The following is a 19,782-nucleotide window of genomic DNA, read 5'->3' as shown; positions in this document are numbered from 1 at the left end:
GCTCTCTTGTGTGACTGAAAAAAAAATACAAATTATTTCAAGATATTTTCAGATATCAGAGAGAGGATGGGCTCTTCTCGTGGTTCTCAGTGTTTTATAATTTTGCTTTATACAATCGTCAATTTACGAAACACGTGGAATCCCCAAATTGTATTAATTTTAGTTAGTTTAGTTAAAGCAGAAGTAAGCGATCCGGTCGTTTTGGCTAATGCTGCGTTCCAGGCAGGCTTTTGAAACCGTAAATTACAGCTTCAAGTCACAACTTACGACTTTGTAGCGTTCCAGGCAACACACTCGTGTTTTTCCGACCTGTTTTACCGGTGAAAGTCACTATAACGGCCACTCGTAACTTCCGACCCGTGAACTCGTACCAGATCGAACTGGTATGACTTCACAGGTCGGAAAAACACGAGTTACGAGTTTCCTTGAACGCACCATAACAGTCCTCGTCCCTACGTCACCACATTCACGGCGTCCCTTGGCTGCACACACAGCCCTTCATGCCGTTCTCTCTCCTCATTGGATAAAAACTGTAGGATACGAGAAATGTTTTCTCCTCGGCTCAGAGCAGAGCAGAGTGACTGACAGACCCGTGTTTCGGTCCAAACGCTCTATGTAAGTGATTGCTGTCGGAAGATATAACTATTTAAGACTTATATTAACACAAATACATCACTTACTTCTGCTTTAATTTGTCAAAAAGAAAGAAAAAAAACTGTCCAGTTTCTCACGGGAGACTTTAATTTTAATGCTTTTCTTCTTCAGTAGCTGTTGTAATGTAAATATTGTTTGGATTTCTGACTCTCACTTTCCAATGTAGAAGGTTTTCATTTACATCGACTAAATGATTGATCGGTGAATCAATGCAGGTTAAAGCAGAAGTAAGTGATATATTTGTGTTAATATAAGTCTTAAATAGTTATATCTTCCGACAGCAATCACTTACATAGAGCGTTTGGTCTGAAACACGGGTCTGTCAGTCACTCTGCTCTGCTCTGAGCAGAGGAGAAAACATTTATCGTATTCCTACATTTTTTATCCAATGAGGAGAGAGAACGGCATGCAGGGCTGTGTGTGCAGCCAAGGAACGCCGTGAATGTGGTGACGTAGCGACGAGGACTGTTATGGTGCGTTCAAGGAAACTCGTATTTTTCCGACCGTGAAGTCGTACCAGTTCGATCTGGTACGAGTTCACGGGTCAGAAGTTACGAGTGGCCGTTATAGTGACTTTCACCGGTAAAACAGGTCGGAAAAACACGAGTGGGTTGCCTGGAACGCTACAAAGTCGTAAGTTGTGACTTGAAGCTGTAATTTACGATTTCAAAAGCCTGCCTCGAACGCAGCATTAGCGATCAATGACAAAAAGAGCTGTTAGCTTCAGTCCATCAGGAAACTCTTCGGTCTGTCACTCTTCACCATTTCTCCATAATTCAGTTAAATGTTTGTTATGAGTGAGGAAACACTCGACTACTTGTTTGCAGTCGAACACACACACACACACACACACACACACACACACACTGAATGAATGTTGGTGAGCGAAGTTGTCAGAAATGATCGACCTCACAGCTCTTCTCCTCTGCTGCCTCTCTGTCTCTCTCTCTCTTCCCTCCTCTTCCTCTTCCTCTTCCTCTTCTTCTTCCTCTTTCCCTCCTCCTCCTCCTCCTCCTTTCTTCCCTCCATCCACACAGCGTCACCTCCCTCCCATCTCCACCTCCCTCCCATAGACTTCTCATGTATGCATCTGCAAAAAGAAGGTCAAGGTAAGTAGTTTCACTCCGACCTGACCATCCACCCGTCTACTCATCCCTCCCTTCATCCTCTTTTGCTGACGGTTGCTCGCTGGTGTGGACACAGTCTGTCACTGTTTTAACTTTAACATACGTGTGTATATGTGTGTTTGTGTGATACTGATGTTGGATTAAAGGACAATTCCAGACAAATTCAACCTGGAGCTATAGGTTCCTAATATTTTAGGTCTAAAAGAATGAATTTGAAGATTTTCTTTTTAATTTATTCTGTCTGTCCCCGCATCGCCACAGCAGCCAGTGTATAATGGAAGCAGATGGATCTTACGCTGTTTACATCCCACAAAACTGCATTTTCTGACAATGTCAGATGGCTATTCAAACATACACCAAGGGGTTTGTTTACCTCAAGGGTTTGTAAATGGAGCTGAAATACAAAAGAGTCAAGTTGTCGTGCTCACTATGTTTACAGCTCGTCTGAAACACTCCCGTTTGTTTTATTTTGTTTTTATCAACTCGGAGGCATGACATTTTTTCGTTTTCGTAGCAGTTAGTAAATCTGGCTATTGTTTATTCGGACGAAAACAGACTCTCTCTAAACAGCGGGGACAGACTGAACTACTGCATAATAGGAGCAATTAAAAATAAAATCTTCAGATTCATTCTTTTAGACGTAAAGGAAACTAGAGCCCCAGGTTGAATTTGCCTGGAATTGTCCTTTAAAACCCCTGCATGTAAAACACTCTTCCTTCCATCAGAGCTGAGACGAGACGGCTGCTTTTACTTTGCTCTTCCCTCCAGCTGCAGGCTCACAGGGCAGACTGATCAGGACGCACTTCCTCCATGAATACATGTTTCCCCCCTGACTCTGCTTCTCTGTCTCGTTATCTTTCTGACCCCCCCGCCCCCTCCCCCCTCCTTCCTCCTCTCCTTCACCCTCTTTTTCCCCTCGACTCAGCTTGATAACATAGCACCGACAATAAGTGCGTGACTCAGCAGGGCACTGAAGAGGAAAATTAATTTGTTGTTGAATGTATCAGCTTCAGCTTTTGTGTGTTGATATGTACACCACCCACTCTTGATAGTCAGGGATTAAATTAGCCTTTTCTCCCCCCTCCCCCTCCCCCCTCACTCACCTCCATCGACCTGCTCTGACTAACGTCCTCTCTCTCTCTGTGTCTTCTTCCCTCCTCCTCCTCCTCTCTCCAGACCCGATCCCGGCCTTCAAGTCCTGGCAGGACGACAGCGAGAGCGGAGAGGCGCAGCTCTCCCCGCTGGCTGGTCGCATGGTCCCTCTCCCCCCGCTGCCCCTGGAGGAGGAAGGCGAGGACGAGGAGGGGGGGGAGGGAGGGCAAGAAGCCTCCCCTTCCTCTTCTCGCTCCCACCCTCACCTTCTGGCTCGACGCTTCCTCGACTTCGGAGCGCACGGCGCCCAGCGGTTCCTCCAGCAGGACCTGGACGCCACCTCACCCACCAAAGCACAGAGGTACGGTGGTTTTGATTTGATTTGATTTGATTTGATTTGGATCCCCATTAGCTGATGTAGTTTACATCAACTATTCTTCATGGGGTCCGATCTGTGTAACAATAAAAATACTACGATAAAAATAAAAATACAATTCAGAAATACACAATCAAAACATAACAAGAGATTTACATAGACAACATACAGTATATAAAAGTAACAGCATATAGCCAATAATCTAAACAAACATCTAATCAGATATAGAGACACATGTGATTTTGTGGGGAATCGTCACACACAGTGTCAAAACACACACTCAGATACAGCGACACACACAGGAAATAAATAATTTTGCTGCCATTAGGTGTTAGGTTCTGTTTATGTTTGTGATTGTGGGGTTTTGGTGTTTTTTGAACGCATGTTGTAATCTCACCTACGTCTTTGTTTGTGGCGCTCTGTGAACAGGCCGCGGCGAGCATCGTTTGGCTCCAAAGAGGCGATGAGAGGAGGAGATTCAGTGACTCACCAACTCACAAAGAAGCTACAACACCTGAAGAAGAAAATCAAACAGTTTGAAGAGCAGTTTGAGAAGGAGAGGAACTATAAGGTGAGAAATACATATATACTACGTCTGAACTGAGGAACATGTTTATTGATCGTTTGTTTGTCACTGAATAGTAAAAACGATTCAGAGAAATTATGATTAGCTCTTTATAAACTTCCAATCGGACTGAAAATAGTTGAAAAAGTAAATCGTGTTGCCTCAGTGGCTTTGAAACAACCATGAACATCTGAAGTGACACTGAGTTTGGTGTCTATTGGTTTTCTACTGTATATCTTAACAATTAAAGGTCCAGTGTGTAAAATTGGGGGCATCTAGCGTTCAGCTTCTATCCCTCCCATCGGCAAAGTGACGGTGGCCTCCGAGGACAAAAAAACTTCTCTACCAACTCACTCTCTCTGCTGTTTCCTCCTCCTTCTTTCCTTCCACCTTCTTCTTCTTATTATTCGTTTTATTTATGAACAGGAAACTCGCGAAACGCGCTCTCTGGCTCGCTGGATTTCCCGTTCGGGCGGCGTAAGATGGCGACACTCACTAAAGCAAGACCCTTGCTATATGTATAAAGAATAATTATAAGGCTACGAAAACCAAACTAATTTTTGTTTTATAGCGATTAGTTAGTTAGTTACTTAGTTAGTTTCAGTTTATTTTTGACATGTTAAAAGAAATAAGAAATAATACAGTAATGGACAGACATAATAAATAAATACTTTACAAAGACAACACATGAAAAAATAAGAATAATTGAAAATGAAAATAATTAGATTTTTCATATCCAAAAAGGAGTGGGAAGAAGTGAAACTTATTTACTCTGATTATACACTTACAAATATATTCATGGGTAGTTTATTCAGATTTGTCAATAAACCAAATATTACACACTGGACCTTTAAATATTTTGCATCTGGAGCCTTTCTGTGAAAAACAAAAACCACCTGTTGAAACTATTCGTTCTCTCCCCCTCCTCCTCTCTCCTCAGCCCTCTCATGGAGACAAGGCAGCTAACCCCAAAGTCCTCAAGTGGATGACCGACCTCACCAAGATCCGCAGGCAGATTAAAGGTAGAACCACACAGCTGCTTTCTCCTGTTAATGTTTGTGCGTGCGTTTGTGTGTTGGTGTGTATTCGTGCGTGTGCGTGTGTGTGTGTCGGGGTTAGAGTGTCCGTGTTGTGCCATCCTGTTCCACGCTGGACAGCTTGACCCTCCCCACTCCTAACCTTTGACCCTTTGTAACAGCACCGCATGTATTTGCTGGTTTAACACACATAAAGCAGACGTGCACATGCCAGGGGTTGACGTGGCTCTCATAATGCGTGGCTCCCATCCTCCAATGTGCTGGTGCGTCCTTGTGAACCCACATCCATTACCTGAGCAGAGCTCAGTAAGGTGAAACTGTGGAAAATATGATTTATGAATAACAGAATTACAAAATAATCTTCAGTTATTTTTTTCATTTCACTCAGTAAAAGCAAAAGTTGTCAAGTTTGAAACATGTTTTTTTTTCCACTTGGTGTTAATTCTTCTAAACTGAGGCCAAACACATGAATTAATAAATCTAATGAATATGAATCTACTAACACGCTCCATTGTTTCACCGTACTGATCGACACTCGTCCACCTCCTCTCTGTGAGGTGACGCTTCTCCTTTTTGGAGAACGCAAGTGGCCGAAACATTTCTCTCTGTTTCAATTCAAAATTGAATAAAAAAACAACAATAACGCGAGCACCCGCTCTCCACTTTCCTCCCTCCTCCTCCTCCTCCTCCTCCTCGTCCTCGTCCTCCTATCGCCCAACGACCCGATTGATTGATTGATTGACTGACCGATCGGCCACCCAGGACGCCAGCACCACCTTTTACCCAGAAGCACGCTGAGGCACCAGGCTTTGCTCCATTCACACAGACGCCACCATGCTCCCTACTCCTCCTCCTCCTCCTCCTCATCCTCCTCCCCCTCCTCCTCCTCCTCTATCTGCTCACCTCCCCATCACACACTCACCCCCCCGCTCCACCCGTACTCAGGCCTGAGCTCTAGACCGTTTCACCTCAGTAAGTACCAACCCCTCAGTAAGTAGACATTACATACATCACTGACAAGTCACAATGAGGCGGCACTCAGAGCATCTTGCTTCTTTGTTTTGTCCTGTTCAATCAGCATGTTGGCACCGATAGTTAACCACAGGTGTGTGTGTGTGTGTGTGTGTGTGTGTGTGTGTGAGAGAAGCAGCGAAGAGGAAAACAAGGGTTTTCATTTCAAAATAAGAACATATTTGAGGAGTTTATAGATAATAATACAAGATAATAATGTGTTTAGATGTGTATCAAAAGATACAGTATTGATTTGATTGTGATAAAACGTATTAAGTTGTATTACGTCATCACTTAAGGGCGAGAGCACTGGTGTCGTGTAACGCTACAGGACGTAAAGTTTATCGCCAGATGTTGTTAGAAAAACGTCAGGGAATTGATTTTTGCTTGCTGTGTTTGGGCTGTTCGTTGGTGTGTGTTTTTGTCCAGGGTGTGTGTTTGTGTGTGTGTGTGTGTGTGTGTGTGTGCTTGTCTTCCTCCTCATATTGTGATTATCTCGCCTTAACAAACCACATCTGTCTAGAAAAACTCCTGCATGGCTGACGATCCAATCAGAGATGTTTAATGTGCTCAGGTTTCCTCCGCATTGTCGCACTACTATCTTTTTTTTTTTTCTTTTCTTCTTTTATATTTTACTTTTTCTCTATCTGCTCCTTTTTTCCCCCCTCGTCTCCGTCCTCATCACTTTGTCCCTCCCCCGTCCTCAGATGCCAAACACCGCGCAGAGAGCGAGCTCGGCCCCCAGACTCGTCCCCGGAGCAACACCTTGCCCAAGAGCTTCGGCTCCACGCTGGACCAAGGCGCCTGCGACACAGCGGGCGACGCCAAAGGTCCACGTGCCACCAGAGAGGAAACACTGGAGCTGATCCAGCGCCGGGTCAAAGGGAAGAGACAGGAGGACGGCTGGCCGGACGACATCAAGGTGAGAGGCAGATACTTGCAGTGGTGGACAGTAACGGAGTAAATTTACTTGAGTACTGTACTTTAATACATATCCAGAGGATTTGTACTTAACTTGAGTATTAGATTTCTTTGGTACTTATTACTCTTACTTGAATACATTTCCAAGACAAATATTTTTACTTTTACTCGAGTTAATTTTTTTTTTTTTTTTTTTTTTAACCTTTATTTAACCAGGCGAAATCAATTAAGAACATGTTCTTATTTACAATGATGGCCTGACAAGAGGCATAAGCTTCTTGATGGGGGGGGGGGGGCTGTGAGGGAGAAAAGATAGGTTAAAAGGCAATAGCAAATATACACAACAATACAAACATTCAGCAGAAACAAGGCATAAAAGTTAATAACAAGGATATTCAAGCATAGAAGACAAGATTATTACAAGCATAAAATAGAGTAAATGTCTGTTACAGATATTACAGGATTCATTCAATTTCTAGAAAGGCTGAAAAGTTACTTTCAGGTCTGCTGTTTTTTTTTTCTAAAATACTATTTGGACACAAGCTGTGTTTGTCAAAGAAGGAAACCCTAACCCCTAAAAGCAGCACATCAGTGCAGCTGGTTTCAAAGAGTTAATTCTCAGAAACAAGAGTTAAAAGGTCCTTAAATTAATTTAGAAAAAAATTATAGTAATTCATTGATGTGAAAAATAAGAAATTTACTCTTACTCTTACTTTTACTTAAAGCAAATTTAAAAGCATGTACTTTTGGATACTTAAGTACCTTTAGAAGCAAGTACTTTTTTACTCTTACTCGAGTAACATGTCGACTGAGCTACTTTTACTTGTAACCGGAGTAAATTTTGACCAGTAGTAGGCTATTTGTACTCTTACTCAAGTACTGGGGTTGAGTACTCTGTCCATCTCTGGATATGTGTAGCAAAGTTCATACAATATTACTCTTGATTTTTTTTCTTTTTTCTTTTTTGCATGAAACATTTAAACATGAGTTCAGTGATGCACACAGTTTTATTCCACTGTCCCATGTTGACCGTCTGTCTCTGTCTCTCTGTAGAAGATGACGAAGGAGCAGTTGTCCTGTGAGAAGACGGTCCTGCAGAAGAACCTGCTGCACTATGAGGGTCTGCATGGCCGACCGGTGAGTGGCCAGCAACACACATCCTGTTTTCACTTCATCTAAAAACACATGTTCACACCTTTTCTAACCAGTTTTCTCTCTCTCTCTCTCTCTCCATCTCTCTCTCCGTCTCTCTCTCTCCGTCTCTCAGGTGACCAGAGAGGAGCGTCTGGTGGTGAAGCCTCTCTACGATCGCTACAGATTGGTCAAACAGATGCTCACCAGAGTCAGCATCACACCCATCACAGTAAGTGCACTGCACAGGAACATTTTTACATTCATTTCCCTTTAAAATGTACATACTCCCATTCAATTAACTAATTAATTAAAGGGATACTTCACCCAAAATTCACCAATTTTCTACTCACCAGTCATGCCAAGGAAGGATTTGAAGAACTTTCGGAGTCGTCAAAGAGCTTTTGGAGTTACAGGGGGGAACCGGCTGGCAACAGTATGGAGGTATTTAGATGTTTCATAGTGTGTGTTTTTGGACGATTCAAAACTGAACTCTATCCACCGCCATTATATGAAAATCTGTTGCCAGCCCCCCAACCCCCTGGAACTCCTAAAGCGTTTTGATGACTCAGAAAGTTCTTCCAAACCCTTCCTTATTATGACGGTGAGTAGAAAGTTGGAGAATTATCGATTTTGGTAAGTAAAATAAAGTATCCCTTTAATTTAAATTAAACCAAGTGAATTGAACCTGTAGCTAAAACTAATAATAAACAGTCCATCGTTTAGTCTTTGGTGAAACTGCTTCAGAGGTGCTGATTCAGCTGCGTCGTCATTTTGGACGGTCTAGTTTGTGGTAGTGAAAGGTGTGTGTCCGTGTGTGTGTGTGTTCTGTGTTTAATACCCTCATTAACTGTGGTGGGTAAATTAAACTGCATCGGTTTTATTGAGGCGCACTTAAACTGGCAAATAAAGCAACATAAAATAACGTTTGTGAACCTCTTGTAAACGTCTTTCCTGCTTTAATGTTTTACCTCAGGTGTCGCCCTCGAGTAAGAGGCGGAGTCAGACCCTCCAGCCAATCATAGAGGGCGAAACCGCTCATTTCTGGGAGGAGATCAAAGAGGAGGAGGAGGACGAGCGGAAAGGTGGAGGAGGAGGAGGAGTAGGAGGTGGTGGAGGAGGAGGAGGGGGAGGAGGAGGAGGAGAAGAAGACGAGAGAGAGGAGGAGAGGGACGAGGAGGAGGACGACGAGGAAGAGGAGGCGGAGAGCAGCGGCGGCGAGATGCAGAGCCCCGAGGTCATCATGGCCGTCGACCTCGTGACCCCGACCGACAGGCAAATGAGGAGCCAAGCCGACAGACAGAGCGACTGTCCGATGAGAGCCAAGATGGAGGAGGGGTCGGGGAGGCTGGCGCTCGACCTGCGACTCTCCAGCTCCAACGCCTCGTCCATGTAAGAGCCCGACGCCACACAGTCGCACGGAGCAGCTCTTTTTAAAATTAATTTATTTCAAACATTGTTTATTGTTTATTGTTTATTGAGGATCCCCATTAGCCGACGAACAAACGGCAGGCTAGTCTTCCTGGGGTCCTTTTCAAAAGTACAAAATAAAATAATAATACACAGATCCAGTTACAAAACATACACAGATCCAGTTACAATAAAAAGAAAGGATAAAGGAAAAGAAAAAGATAGTTCTCAAAATAATAAAATAAAATAACAATACACAGATCAAGTTACAAAACATAGACAGATCCAGTTACAATAAAAAGAAAGAAATCAAGTGAATCAATCAAGTGAAATCTTTCGCAGTCATTCTCATTTTTATTATTATTATGAATAATATATTTTTAGAAGACAATAACGTTGTCAGGCTCATAAAGCTTCACACAAACCAACATAAAACTGAACAAGCAGCTTGTCTGATTGGCTGTGACAATTCCCTCTGAAAAGATTAATATAGATTTTCAAAAGTACGAGGCTCGTGCTTCTCTTACACTGAGACTTTGTTTTAATTCACGTTTCCAAACACGAGGGAACCGACAGAAATGTTGAGGGGGAATTTAAAAAGGCCTCAAATAGAGATGAATTAAAAAAAAAAAAAATAGTGGGCTGCTCCTTAACCTGTTGTCGCTCCAACGGCCCGCCCACGGGCCCCCGGGGGGGTTTTAAACAGGGAGGTGTCATAGAGGATGTCACCAGTCACTTGAAATAGTCATGCCACATATCGTTGGAAAGCTAAAACTCTTGTGATTAAAGATATGCCGACCATTCCTAAATATAATCATCACAGCAACACTCGAATCAGACTATAAACATGCTAACAAAGTTCGTAAAAAGCCGATATAATTCACGATTTGTGTCAGGGCAGGCTCAGGATCACAGGGTTTCCCCACAAACTTGGTGTCGTTACATTCAGAAAAGTCCAGTAAATCCAATCCAGTAAAGTATTTAGTCCAAAACACACGGTTGTACCGGTAGATAGCCTCATCCCGCTGCTGCATCTTATGAAATTACGCATTGTATATCCAGTAAATCCGTTTATTTCTCCTCATAAGTCCGGCGTTTACATGAAAACAATGTTTATTTCCCTTCACAAAATGGCGCTGCACTCTGACCTTTCGATTGACAGCTCACTCGACCAATCACAAGCTCCCTGTCCCCGGCTGCCGCCTGCAATAGCGAATGAGTGGCTGTGTCTGATGAGGAACATCCCCTCCGACAGCGCTGAATGGCTTCAGCCAATAGGAACCGATCCCGATGGCAACTGATGCATTGAATAGCCAATGAAATTCCGAAAAAAACGATGTGCTGCATTCACGGTCCCTGGGAAAAGGCAGCACTGCCATTTTCATGCGTAACTGTGCAAATGCTGCACTTTGGCGCATGTATTGTTTCTCAATGGCAATTTTAGGAAAACGCCTAGATATACACTTAGAAAAACATGTGTAAAATACTAATTTTTAGCAGGATTGTTATCAAATTTGAACTGGGGCCAGGTAAGGCTTCATGCTGTGGTCCCATTGTGTTTTCCAGCTAAAATTCTCAGCTACACTCATCTTCAGGCATCTGATTGCAACAAAAAAATTCAGGCGAGAATAAAAACATTCTAATTCAGTGTGTTCCAACTTAGATTACTCAATGATAGTAGCACTTATAGTGATTATTTCAGTTTGGGGAAAAACTTCAGAGTGTTACCTTTCAAAAGAGACCAAGCCCATCCATATTCTCCAAACAGTTCAAGAACAGCATTCAATTTACTTTGGGTACGCCTTGGATAGGCAAATATTACAGAATTTATAGGAGTGAAAAGGGGTTTTAAAAATAGACCCCACCATTTTTACCACCTCACATCCGCTGCATCTATTTTAAGTTTTTCATAAATAGCCTGAGCTTGTCAGACATTCACCTCATAACTGCAGTGTCTGCTTAATTAAACTGTCCAAAAAATGCCAAAACAGAATCTCAGGGGGGGAAAAAAACAACAGCACAAATACAAAGAAGTGCATATGGTGAGGTTTCCATGGTGACTGCTATTTAAGAAATTATTTCTGACAGACATCTGTTTTTTCCTGTGGGTGTCAGGTGATTGACAGCAAGTCAGTGTGTAGCTGAGGCACAACTTTAAAAAACAAAACAAAAAGAAAAAAAAAGGCTTTGTGTTCGTTGTGATTAAGTTATCCAGTTTGGACGAGTTTGTGTTCTTTGTGCACACAACACACACACACACACAGACACACTATGTAGTTTTAGCAGCAGCCTTGTTCTCGTGGGAGTGAGGGACGCTCTGATTATCTTTAACTTTGCAGACGGCAGCAGGAACAATGTAAGACGAGAGGAGAACACAGGTTGTAATCTGTTTAACATGTCACCGAGCTCATAGCTGAAGCTAACACACACACACACACACACACACACACACACACACACACACATATATATACACACACACACCTTTAATCTTCTTTATCAGATCAGGTTTGTACATTCAGGTCTCGTACCTGGAAATAATCCAGACAACTGATCCCTCAGTTCACTTCCTGCTTCTCTCCCCTATGGACTCGTTCTTTTTTTTTTTCAAGATGTAAATGGTTCCTGTTGATTCTCTGACTTTGTGATGTGGATTGAAGTTAGATTAGATGTGATATATAAGTGTTAAATGTTTCTCATCCTTTCATCCTTCCAGGCCAGAGCTGCTGGAACAGCTGTGGAAGGCCCGAGCAGAGAAGAAGAAACTGAGGAAGACCATCAGAGAGTTTGAGGAAGATTTCTATCAGCATAATGGAAGGTAGGCGGGAGGGACGGGCAAAAGCATGTCTGATTATTATTATTTTTGTGTGTATGTGAATTGAAGACTGAGTTGTTTTCGAGGCAAATGCAGAGAAAAAAAAGCGGTTTTGCATGAATTTCCCTCTAAAACAACTCAGTCTGGTAACGTTCTGTTATTATCTCATAGCGTGGTGAATGTGCAGGTCACAACTTGTCCATGAGAGCGTTTTGGAGTTGTTGGATTGTGTATTTGATGAGTTTAGCAGTCGGTTCGTTACCTTTACTTGTCGATGCAAGCTATTATTAGAACGGCGGAGCAGAGCGGCGAGCGGCAAGCTGCTCAGAGCTACGCTACGGAGGCTCATGGGATTTCTTGGTTTCCCTCATCAAACTCATCAAATACACAATCCAACAACTCCAAAACGCTCTGGTGGACAAGTTGTGACCTGCACATTCACCACGCTATGAGATAATAACAGAACGTTACCAGACTGAGTTTTTTAGAGGGAAATACAGAGACTGCTTGATGAAAAACAGGAACGTGCATCAGCGGTTTTGCATGAATTTACCTCTAAAACAACTCGTAACGTTGTGTTATTATCTCATAGCGTGGTGAATGTGCAGGTCACAACTTTTGGAGTTGTTGGATTGTGTATTTGATGAGTTTGATGAGGGAAACCAAGAAATCCCATTATTAGCCTCCGTATAGCGTAGCTCTGAGCAGCTCGTGGCTCCGCTCCGCCGTTCTAAAAATAGCTTGCACCGACTATTAAAGGTAACAAACCTACTGCTATGACTATAGCGATTATGGCAATGGGCTAATTTGCCAAAATGTTGAACTATCCCTTTAACAAAGTTACAATATGCTCGTACAGTTGAAAATCTAACCGTCTGAATGTCGTCTCTCTCTCTGTCTTTCTCTCTGCTGCAGAAACGTTCAGAAGGAGGACCGGGTGCCCATGATGGAGGAGTACAGAGAGTACAAGAGGATCAAGGCCAAACTCCGCCTGCTGGAAGTCCTCATCAGCAAACAGGATTCCTCCAAATCCATCTAGAGCCCCCCGAGCCCCCCACCACAACTCCCAAGTCACCCGCTAACAACGCACACATGAACCGTCATCGCTGCTGAGAGGACGGCCCCCGCCCAGGACGTCCACCTGTCTGTCTGTCGCTCCATCGTCATCGTCATCGTCATCACCACCACCTGGGAGGGTTTCACAAACACTCCAGCTAAACAACAACAGTACCGGTAACCACGGCGACACCACTGGAGCCCACCAGTCAGAGTCCTTAACCCCCCCTACTCGGTCCGCTGCAGTCGTGTCACGGAGAAAAACTTGTTTTAAAAAACCCAGAGAAGACGTCGTGTTGGCTCCGAGTTACAGTCCACTTGAGTTTTTACTTTCCCTCCTGAACGCAGGAAACTTCCTAGTAACATTTTGAACGACTTCTTCCTCCACGCCTCGACGACGGGAACCAAGGTGAAGCTTTTTCTTCTCGAGTCGCAGTTTCTGTCCGCAGACGAAAACCACAGCGGTGGTTTTGTTTTTCCTCTGATGAAACCTGTCATCGTCGGCGACGTACTGTACGACGCTCATCCACCAGACTGTTGTAACCAAACGCTGGTTATTTGACGATATCAGTATTAGAAAAGACGGAAGGAAAATGTCACTTCTTCCTGACGACAAAACAAGAAATAGTAGCAAGTAAAATATTTATCAAAAACATTTTGAAATGCTTTTAATTCTTAAGTCGGTCAGATCTGCCAAATCTTTGTGAGTCTTGTGGCAAAAAAGTTAATATAATTAGTTTCAGGTGCTACAGCTAAAAAAAAAAAAAACCTTCTTAGCATTCAATGATTAAAAAAATTTAAAAAAAAAACACCTAAAACTTAACTTTTGTTAATTTAGCAGAATATATATAATAATCTATAGGAGAGAACGGCTGTCTTCATTGTTGAATTCAGTAATCAGGACAAGATTGTGTTTTGCCAAAGCTCAGTTTTGACGACTGACGACCTTAAATGTGACATTGGTTTGTACGTTATCTAAATGGTATTTATATTTCCCCCCGCGACATGACTGCAGCGGCGCCGGTCGAACCCATCGGCCTCGGCAGAATCTCATATCATCGAAAAAACGGCATGGCCGCAGGTTAAAATCAGAGAAAATGAATCATCAATGTTCAACTTCATCATCATCATCATCATCTACATCCAACACGACCCAAGACTCTGCACACGTCTTCTCGTGTTTCTTTTCCTCAACTTCTGAGGAAACGTTCAAAAAAAACAAAAAACAAACATTGACTTTAATTTCAGGAACTTTTCTGTTCTTCACTTTTTTTCTTTTGTTTTTTTTCCTCCATGATGAGGAATCTGATTGGACAGCTCGAGGACTGGCATTTTAGACGCTCTTCATTCAACACACACACACACACGTTTGTTTAGTTGACATCAGTCCAGTGTGAATAGTTTCCTCTCTCTCTCTCTCCGCCTCCTGCCTCCTTTGGTGCGAAGTGATTGATTATTTTTAATTCAGTCCGTAGTCGACCTTCAAATAACGTCTTCATGTCCCCGAAGCTTCTGACTGATTTTATTAATGAATTCACAAAGTTTAAAAACAAGTTTGTGCGTGCGTGTGTGTGTATTCTTGTTAAAAAAGAAACTGTACTCATTCGTGTTTGAGAGACACTGCTGTTCATGTTGAATGATAAAGAGTTATCTGTTGTATTCCAAGGAGAAAATGACAAAAAAAAACCATTATCCAGTTTCTTCCCCGTGCAAAAACCCCCGGAGCTGTTGTCAAAGACCGATTCTCATTTTCATTTGTTTCTGTTGTTCTTCGTGCATTTTCCCTCCTTTTTTTTGTTTCTATTTTGGCAAAACTTTGTCAGGAAGATGCACAGCAGGTTGGCACATGGTGACGCTACGTGTTTTTCTTCTTTTACAATATAAGAAATCTTTGTTTCCTATGAGACTCATGCAGCTGCTTTTAACGTCTTGTGTTTTGAAATCATACGCGTGTGGTTTTTTGACATCTCTGACAGCGCTTGAAGGCGGCATTAGACGGCTCATAGGAAACAGCTCCTTCTTAGATTTAGAGACTTGACGATGTGTGTATGTGGATTCAGTTTTGTTGCAGGAATCGGCTTGAAAACTCTGCACTAGTTGCGTCAGGTTGAGAGGGATTATTATGGGGGTGAGGGATGGATGAACGCTGAGGAGATGAGCCAGTATCTGTTCCACGTTGCCTCTTCTGTGAAAACCAAAAGCATTTTAGTTACAGGTGAAGGTGGTGGTCTGACCAGTTCAAGGTTATCAGGTTAGGGAAGAGCAGTTTAGACAGTTGCTGTGCAGCTGCAACCTGCGGTTCCTGGTTGAAGTTTGTAGCTTTAAAGGCTTAATGTTTTGTAAATCGATCAACCACCGACACTGCCAGCACTGATTCATAAACGCAGAGATGCAGCAGCAGCAGCAGCAGCAGCAGCAGCTCCGTCTGCGGTTAGTTCATATTCTTCATAGTCGTGTTTTCACAGAGTCGGTGCTGGACGTCTGATAAGTGCTTTAGCATCATGTCCGCCACACAGGGAGGTCGATGTTTTACAGCAAAGAAGGTGAACACAAAAGCAACCTCAGCTGCGTTTCTGTCTCCAGCTCCAGTGAAGTTTCATTTCCTGCTGGCGGGTCAAATGAGAGGAGGAGAAAGTCCACTTTGAGGTTTGATGCATGCCAACGAGTTTGTCCTCTTTATGTTTCCTCCTCTTCCTCTTCCTCTTCCTCCTCTTCTTCTTCTCAGAGGCCATGTTGTCTTGTATAAGATCGGATTCAAAGATATCACAGTGTGATTTTAAAAAAAAATGTGGGATGAAGAAACTTCAGTTGTTGAATTTTCTGCTTTAGCTGGTTGAGTTATTGAACCGGCCGATCGGGAGGTGAAGTTCTGTGATCACAACCTCAGTACCTGGTGAAATCGTGGCATGTTGTAGCTATCGAAGGCAGAAACGACAAAAAAAAAGTGCTTTTCTTACTGTATCGATGTACATTTACCTGCCAGAATCACAGTTGGCTGCAGTTTTTTGTCTGTCAGTGGACAGCAGAGGTGACGGTCCGAGTTTGAATGAGACTAAAAGTTGAACTTTTTGTGTTTGTGAACAAAACGAGGGGGGGGAGGGGAGGGAGGAGGGGAGGGGGGGCGCAGCGTGTCTGTCTGGACGGTAAAGGAGGTTATTTGATGTAAAAAGATGTTATTTGCACAGCATTCACAGAATGCAGCCCTTTTGTGTTTTTTCATTTGTATTTCTAAAAATGAAGCACTACTTCTATACAAATATAAATATATACTGTACATAAAAAAGAGAAAAAAAAAACACCCGAAGGAATGAATGTCAGAAATGTTAAATTATTTCAAACATAACGTTTGGCCCCCTTTGGTTCATTATATTTGTGATGCCCTGAGAATGTGTTTTTGTTTAGTTTTTTTTTTATTATCATTATAAATATTACTATTACTATCATAACAATTATTTTGTGTGATAATAACGATAATAATAATCATTTTGTATCTACTCACTAACTGTAAAACCAGCTGTAGAAGTTAGTCTGGCACTGTGTGTGGCTAATCGAACATGAACCCGATTTCTTTTGTTGCTCTGTGTAATATAAGTTCAAATAGAAGCAGCACTGTAGTGAGCTTGCATGGCAAAACAAGAACATACTAGTACAAAAAAAGAGAAAACATAATGTATTGTTTCTGTTATTTGTGCCATGAGGAAGCAGCAATAATAAAACTTTGCGTGGAGGTTTTTACAGTATGGGTTGGATCAACTGTGTGTGAATATTTAAGGTACAACAGTTGTTTGTTTTTTTTTGTTTTGTTTGTTTTTAAGTCTATAGTTGAACAGTTTTCAGCCTGACACACAGACGTTGTGTTCTTTACCACTGTTGTCAGCATAATGTTCATGTTGGCGCTGCTGAAAAACCAAAATAAATATGAATAAATGAATAAATCTGTCGAACTGAACGCGAAGAAGGTGAACAGGGATTGAAAAGCCAGCGACGGATGAGTCGTAACCAGAAAACATTCCAGTTTTTAATCATCTTTTAAAAAGTGGAAATAATCTATCATCGGTCTCTGAAGGGCTTTTCTTTTGAGTTTTTTTCTTTTTTTTACATTTCATTTGTTTTGCGCCTCAGTTTTTTTCTTTTTTAACCAACTTTTTGTTTGTTTTTTTTTAACATTGTGCCAGCAACAGAGTGGTAAAATGTCACATGTGGTTCACGCGTTGTAAAACTGTAAATGTGTTCTGTCTCTGTTCTGTCGGTGTACAGTATGTTTCATCATCTCACACTTCTAACCCATCCGACCTGCATGGTGGTGTCACACACCTGGGGGGGATTCACAAAGGCAGGTGAATGAAGACTCAGTGTCAGAGAGGTCGTAGGTCAACACGGCTCCTCCTGGAAGGAAAAAATGATCAGTTTTTTTGGTCAAAACAGCGACAGAAGAGATCGAAAAAGATATATCTTACAATTCTGTGAAGGGATTTTTTGAGTAAATATATAAATAAGCCTTGAGATTTTAAGGAGATAATGGTCTTGTTTCTGTAAAGACTTGTTCAGGAGGGAAGCAGTTTGATGTAAAGTCAAGTCAGGGGCTGAGGAAGGAAGATTTTTGTGACGACGACAGACAAGTGTTTAGATTTCTGTTCTAATCACAAACTCCAGTCGCAAAAGAATGAATCGACGTTTTTCCCACGACGTCTTTGACACTGATTTTTTTTTACCGTGAATCGTCGGAGGATTTCAGGAGAGGGAACGGGTTGTGAACTGTTTCCTCCTCCTGCTTTTTTTTCCACCAGGTGGTCTGTGTTTTATCACATCGATATATTGTATGTATCTGTAAATGTTTTCATACTTTGTGAATGCTTTTTTCTGTTATTCCTTCATTAACAAAAAAGGATGAGAAAATACAATCAGTAACAAACATTTACACATGAAAATAAAATTGACAAGCTTGCCACATCATTTCTCCTTGTTCTTGAGTCCAATAAAAACCACAGTCGACCAGAGACGGGGGCGTGGTGTCGAGAGAAACTGCAACATCTGATCAATCGACTGAACATTGACCAGCAACTATTCTGATAATTGATCAATAAGGTTTTATCCTTTTTTATAAGAAGAAATGTCAAACATTTGCTTCTAAAATGTGATTCAAGACAAGTCAAGAAAACAATGAATGAATGTCAGCATCACGGTAATTTTAGCTTTTGAATTAATAAGAAAATGTATAGATGTAAAACTAAAAAATAAATAATTAAAAATAAAACCACATTAAATCTCAAAAACTAATGACATCATTAGCAGTTTTTACATTTTTACATGATCTCATAACCAAATAAGTTTAATTAAGATACTTTGCAGTTTGATACTTTTGGACCTATTATACCATAATATTATTTTTTTTTAAATGTTAACCTCTTTTAATGAAATAATTGTGAAAATGTGATTTATTCTTGATAGATAAACTGTATATCTTTATCTCAAATCTTTATTGATCAATCTCTTCCACAATTAACCTTTATAATAGGAATAAAAATTATTCCAACTTGGGCAGCAGTGTATGTTAAATTGCATTGGCCCTTTAAATAAATAAACTGTAAAACAGAAAAAGAAAAAAACAAACAAACATTGATAACACTTGTGTAATGGTGAGTAATAGACTGGTAATGTAGTGCTCTTTTAACCATTATTTGTGTTTGCCAGTACACTGGTTTATCTTTTGCCTGAAAAATAAAAAATCCTACAACGCAAAAACACAGCTGATAATCAGAAAGTTTCTGATATCAGTAAAATTCAGTGAATTAGAGTGCATTAGTGTTTTGTTTGTTTTATTCTGGCCCAGTAGATCTAAGGAAATGTGATAAATACTCAGAGTGGTTACCGCCCTCTAGTGGACACCACCAGCATTGTCATGTATACTTGGGTTAAATATACAAACCTTGTATATTCCACTTTATTTACTAATTTAAATGTCTGAGGTAAATATTCTACTGCATCTTCATTTAGAATTAACACAAGAAATGAAATATATATATTTTAATATGAACTTATATTTTAATATATAGACATTATTATAGATTAAACTAACTCCATTTAAAAAAACCTATCTATTGTAAAGATTATTTTGCATTTTAAGCACTTTTACTTTTTATGAATACTTAATTTTAACTGTCCACATATAGATTATTTTTTAATGAACAGCTCTCGCCTGATATCCAGATTTTAGTTTCTTACACCCAAAGTGCTATTCATAAACGGAGGTCAGTGAGTGATTCATTGAACCTGTCAATCACTCATCCGTTTGGGATCAATAAAGTCTCTCTAATCAAAGATCACACCCACATCAGAGTGGTATTGTGACCAGTGGTGAAAGACATCACAGCTCATGATACCACTATACTAGAGGAAATGCAGCAACAGAGTGTAAAGAGCCAGATATCATATCATATTGTCCAGTTCAAGAATTAAAGGAGAATTCCGGTCATTTTTGACCCCTAAATCGTTGTCCTGATGGTCACCCAGTGTTGTTGGGAGCAAAAAACGCGACTAAAATTGATGCAGGCAAACCAGAGTTACACCATGGCTAGACGGTGCTAGCG

The 19,782-nt window shown here is 41.4% G+C and overlaps 2 protein-coding genes across 14 annotated transcripts in view; both read left to right on the top strand.

The window, feature by feature from the left end:
• fam13b (family with sequence similarity 13 member B) overlaps positions 1-14,050 on the top strand; it is a 76,518-nt gene extending 62,468 nt beyond the window's left edge. For 3 of the 13 annotated variants that reach the window (XM_085789027.1, XM_085789026.1, XM_085789029.1), the window contains exons 14-24: positions 1,692-1,763; positions 2,958-3,234; positions 3,679-3,820; positions 4,755-4,836; positions 5,614-5,823; positions 6,570-6,784; positions 7,837-7,920; positions 8,051-8,146; positions 8,891-9,306; positions 12,041-12,142; positions 13,055-14,050. In XM_085789027.1, coding sequence (XP_085645153.1) covers positions 1,692-1,763; positions 2,958-3,234; positions 3,679-3,820; positions 4,755-4,836; positions 5,614-5,823; positions 6,570-6,784; positions 7,837-7,920; positions 8,051-8,146; positions 8,891-9,306; positions 12,041-12,142; positions 13,055-13,178 — 1,820 coding nt within the window. In that variant the 3' untranslated portion in view covers positions 13,179-14,050. The remainder of the gene's footprint in view (positions 1-1,691; positions 1,764-2,957; positions 3,235-3,678; positions 3,821-4,754; positions 4,837-5,613; positions 5,824-6,569; positions 6,785-7,836; positions 7,921-8,050; positions 8,147-8,890; positions 9,307-12,040; positions 12,143-13,054) is intronic. The other 10 variants (XM_085789033.1, XM_085789032.1, XM_085789035.1 and 7 more) reach the window with 7 other exon arrangements.
• ctbp1 (C-terminal binding protein 1) overlaps positions 1-19,782 on the top strand; it is a 207,229-nt gene that overhangs the window by 82,996 nt on the left and 104,451 nt on the right. The window lies entirely within an intron of this gene.

This window comes from Trachurus japonicus, chromosome 10, assembly GCF_045865225.1.
Source record: "Trachurus japonicus isolate A0001 chromosome 10, Traja_1.0".
NCBI classification, from domain to species: domain Eukaryota; kingdom Metazoa; phylum Chordata; class Actinopteri; order Carangiformes; family Carangidae; genus Trachurus; species Trachurus japonicus.
The sequence above is the reverse complement of the archived record's forward strand: the minus strand, read 5'-3'. Positions and strand labels throughout refer to the sequence as shown.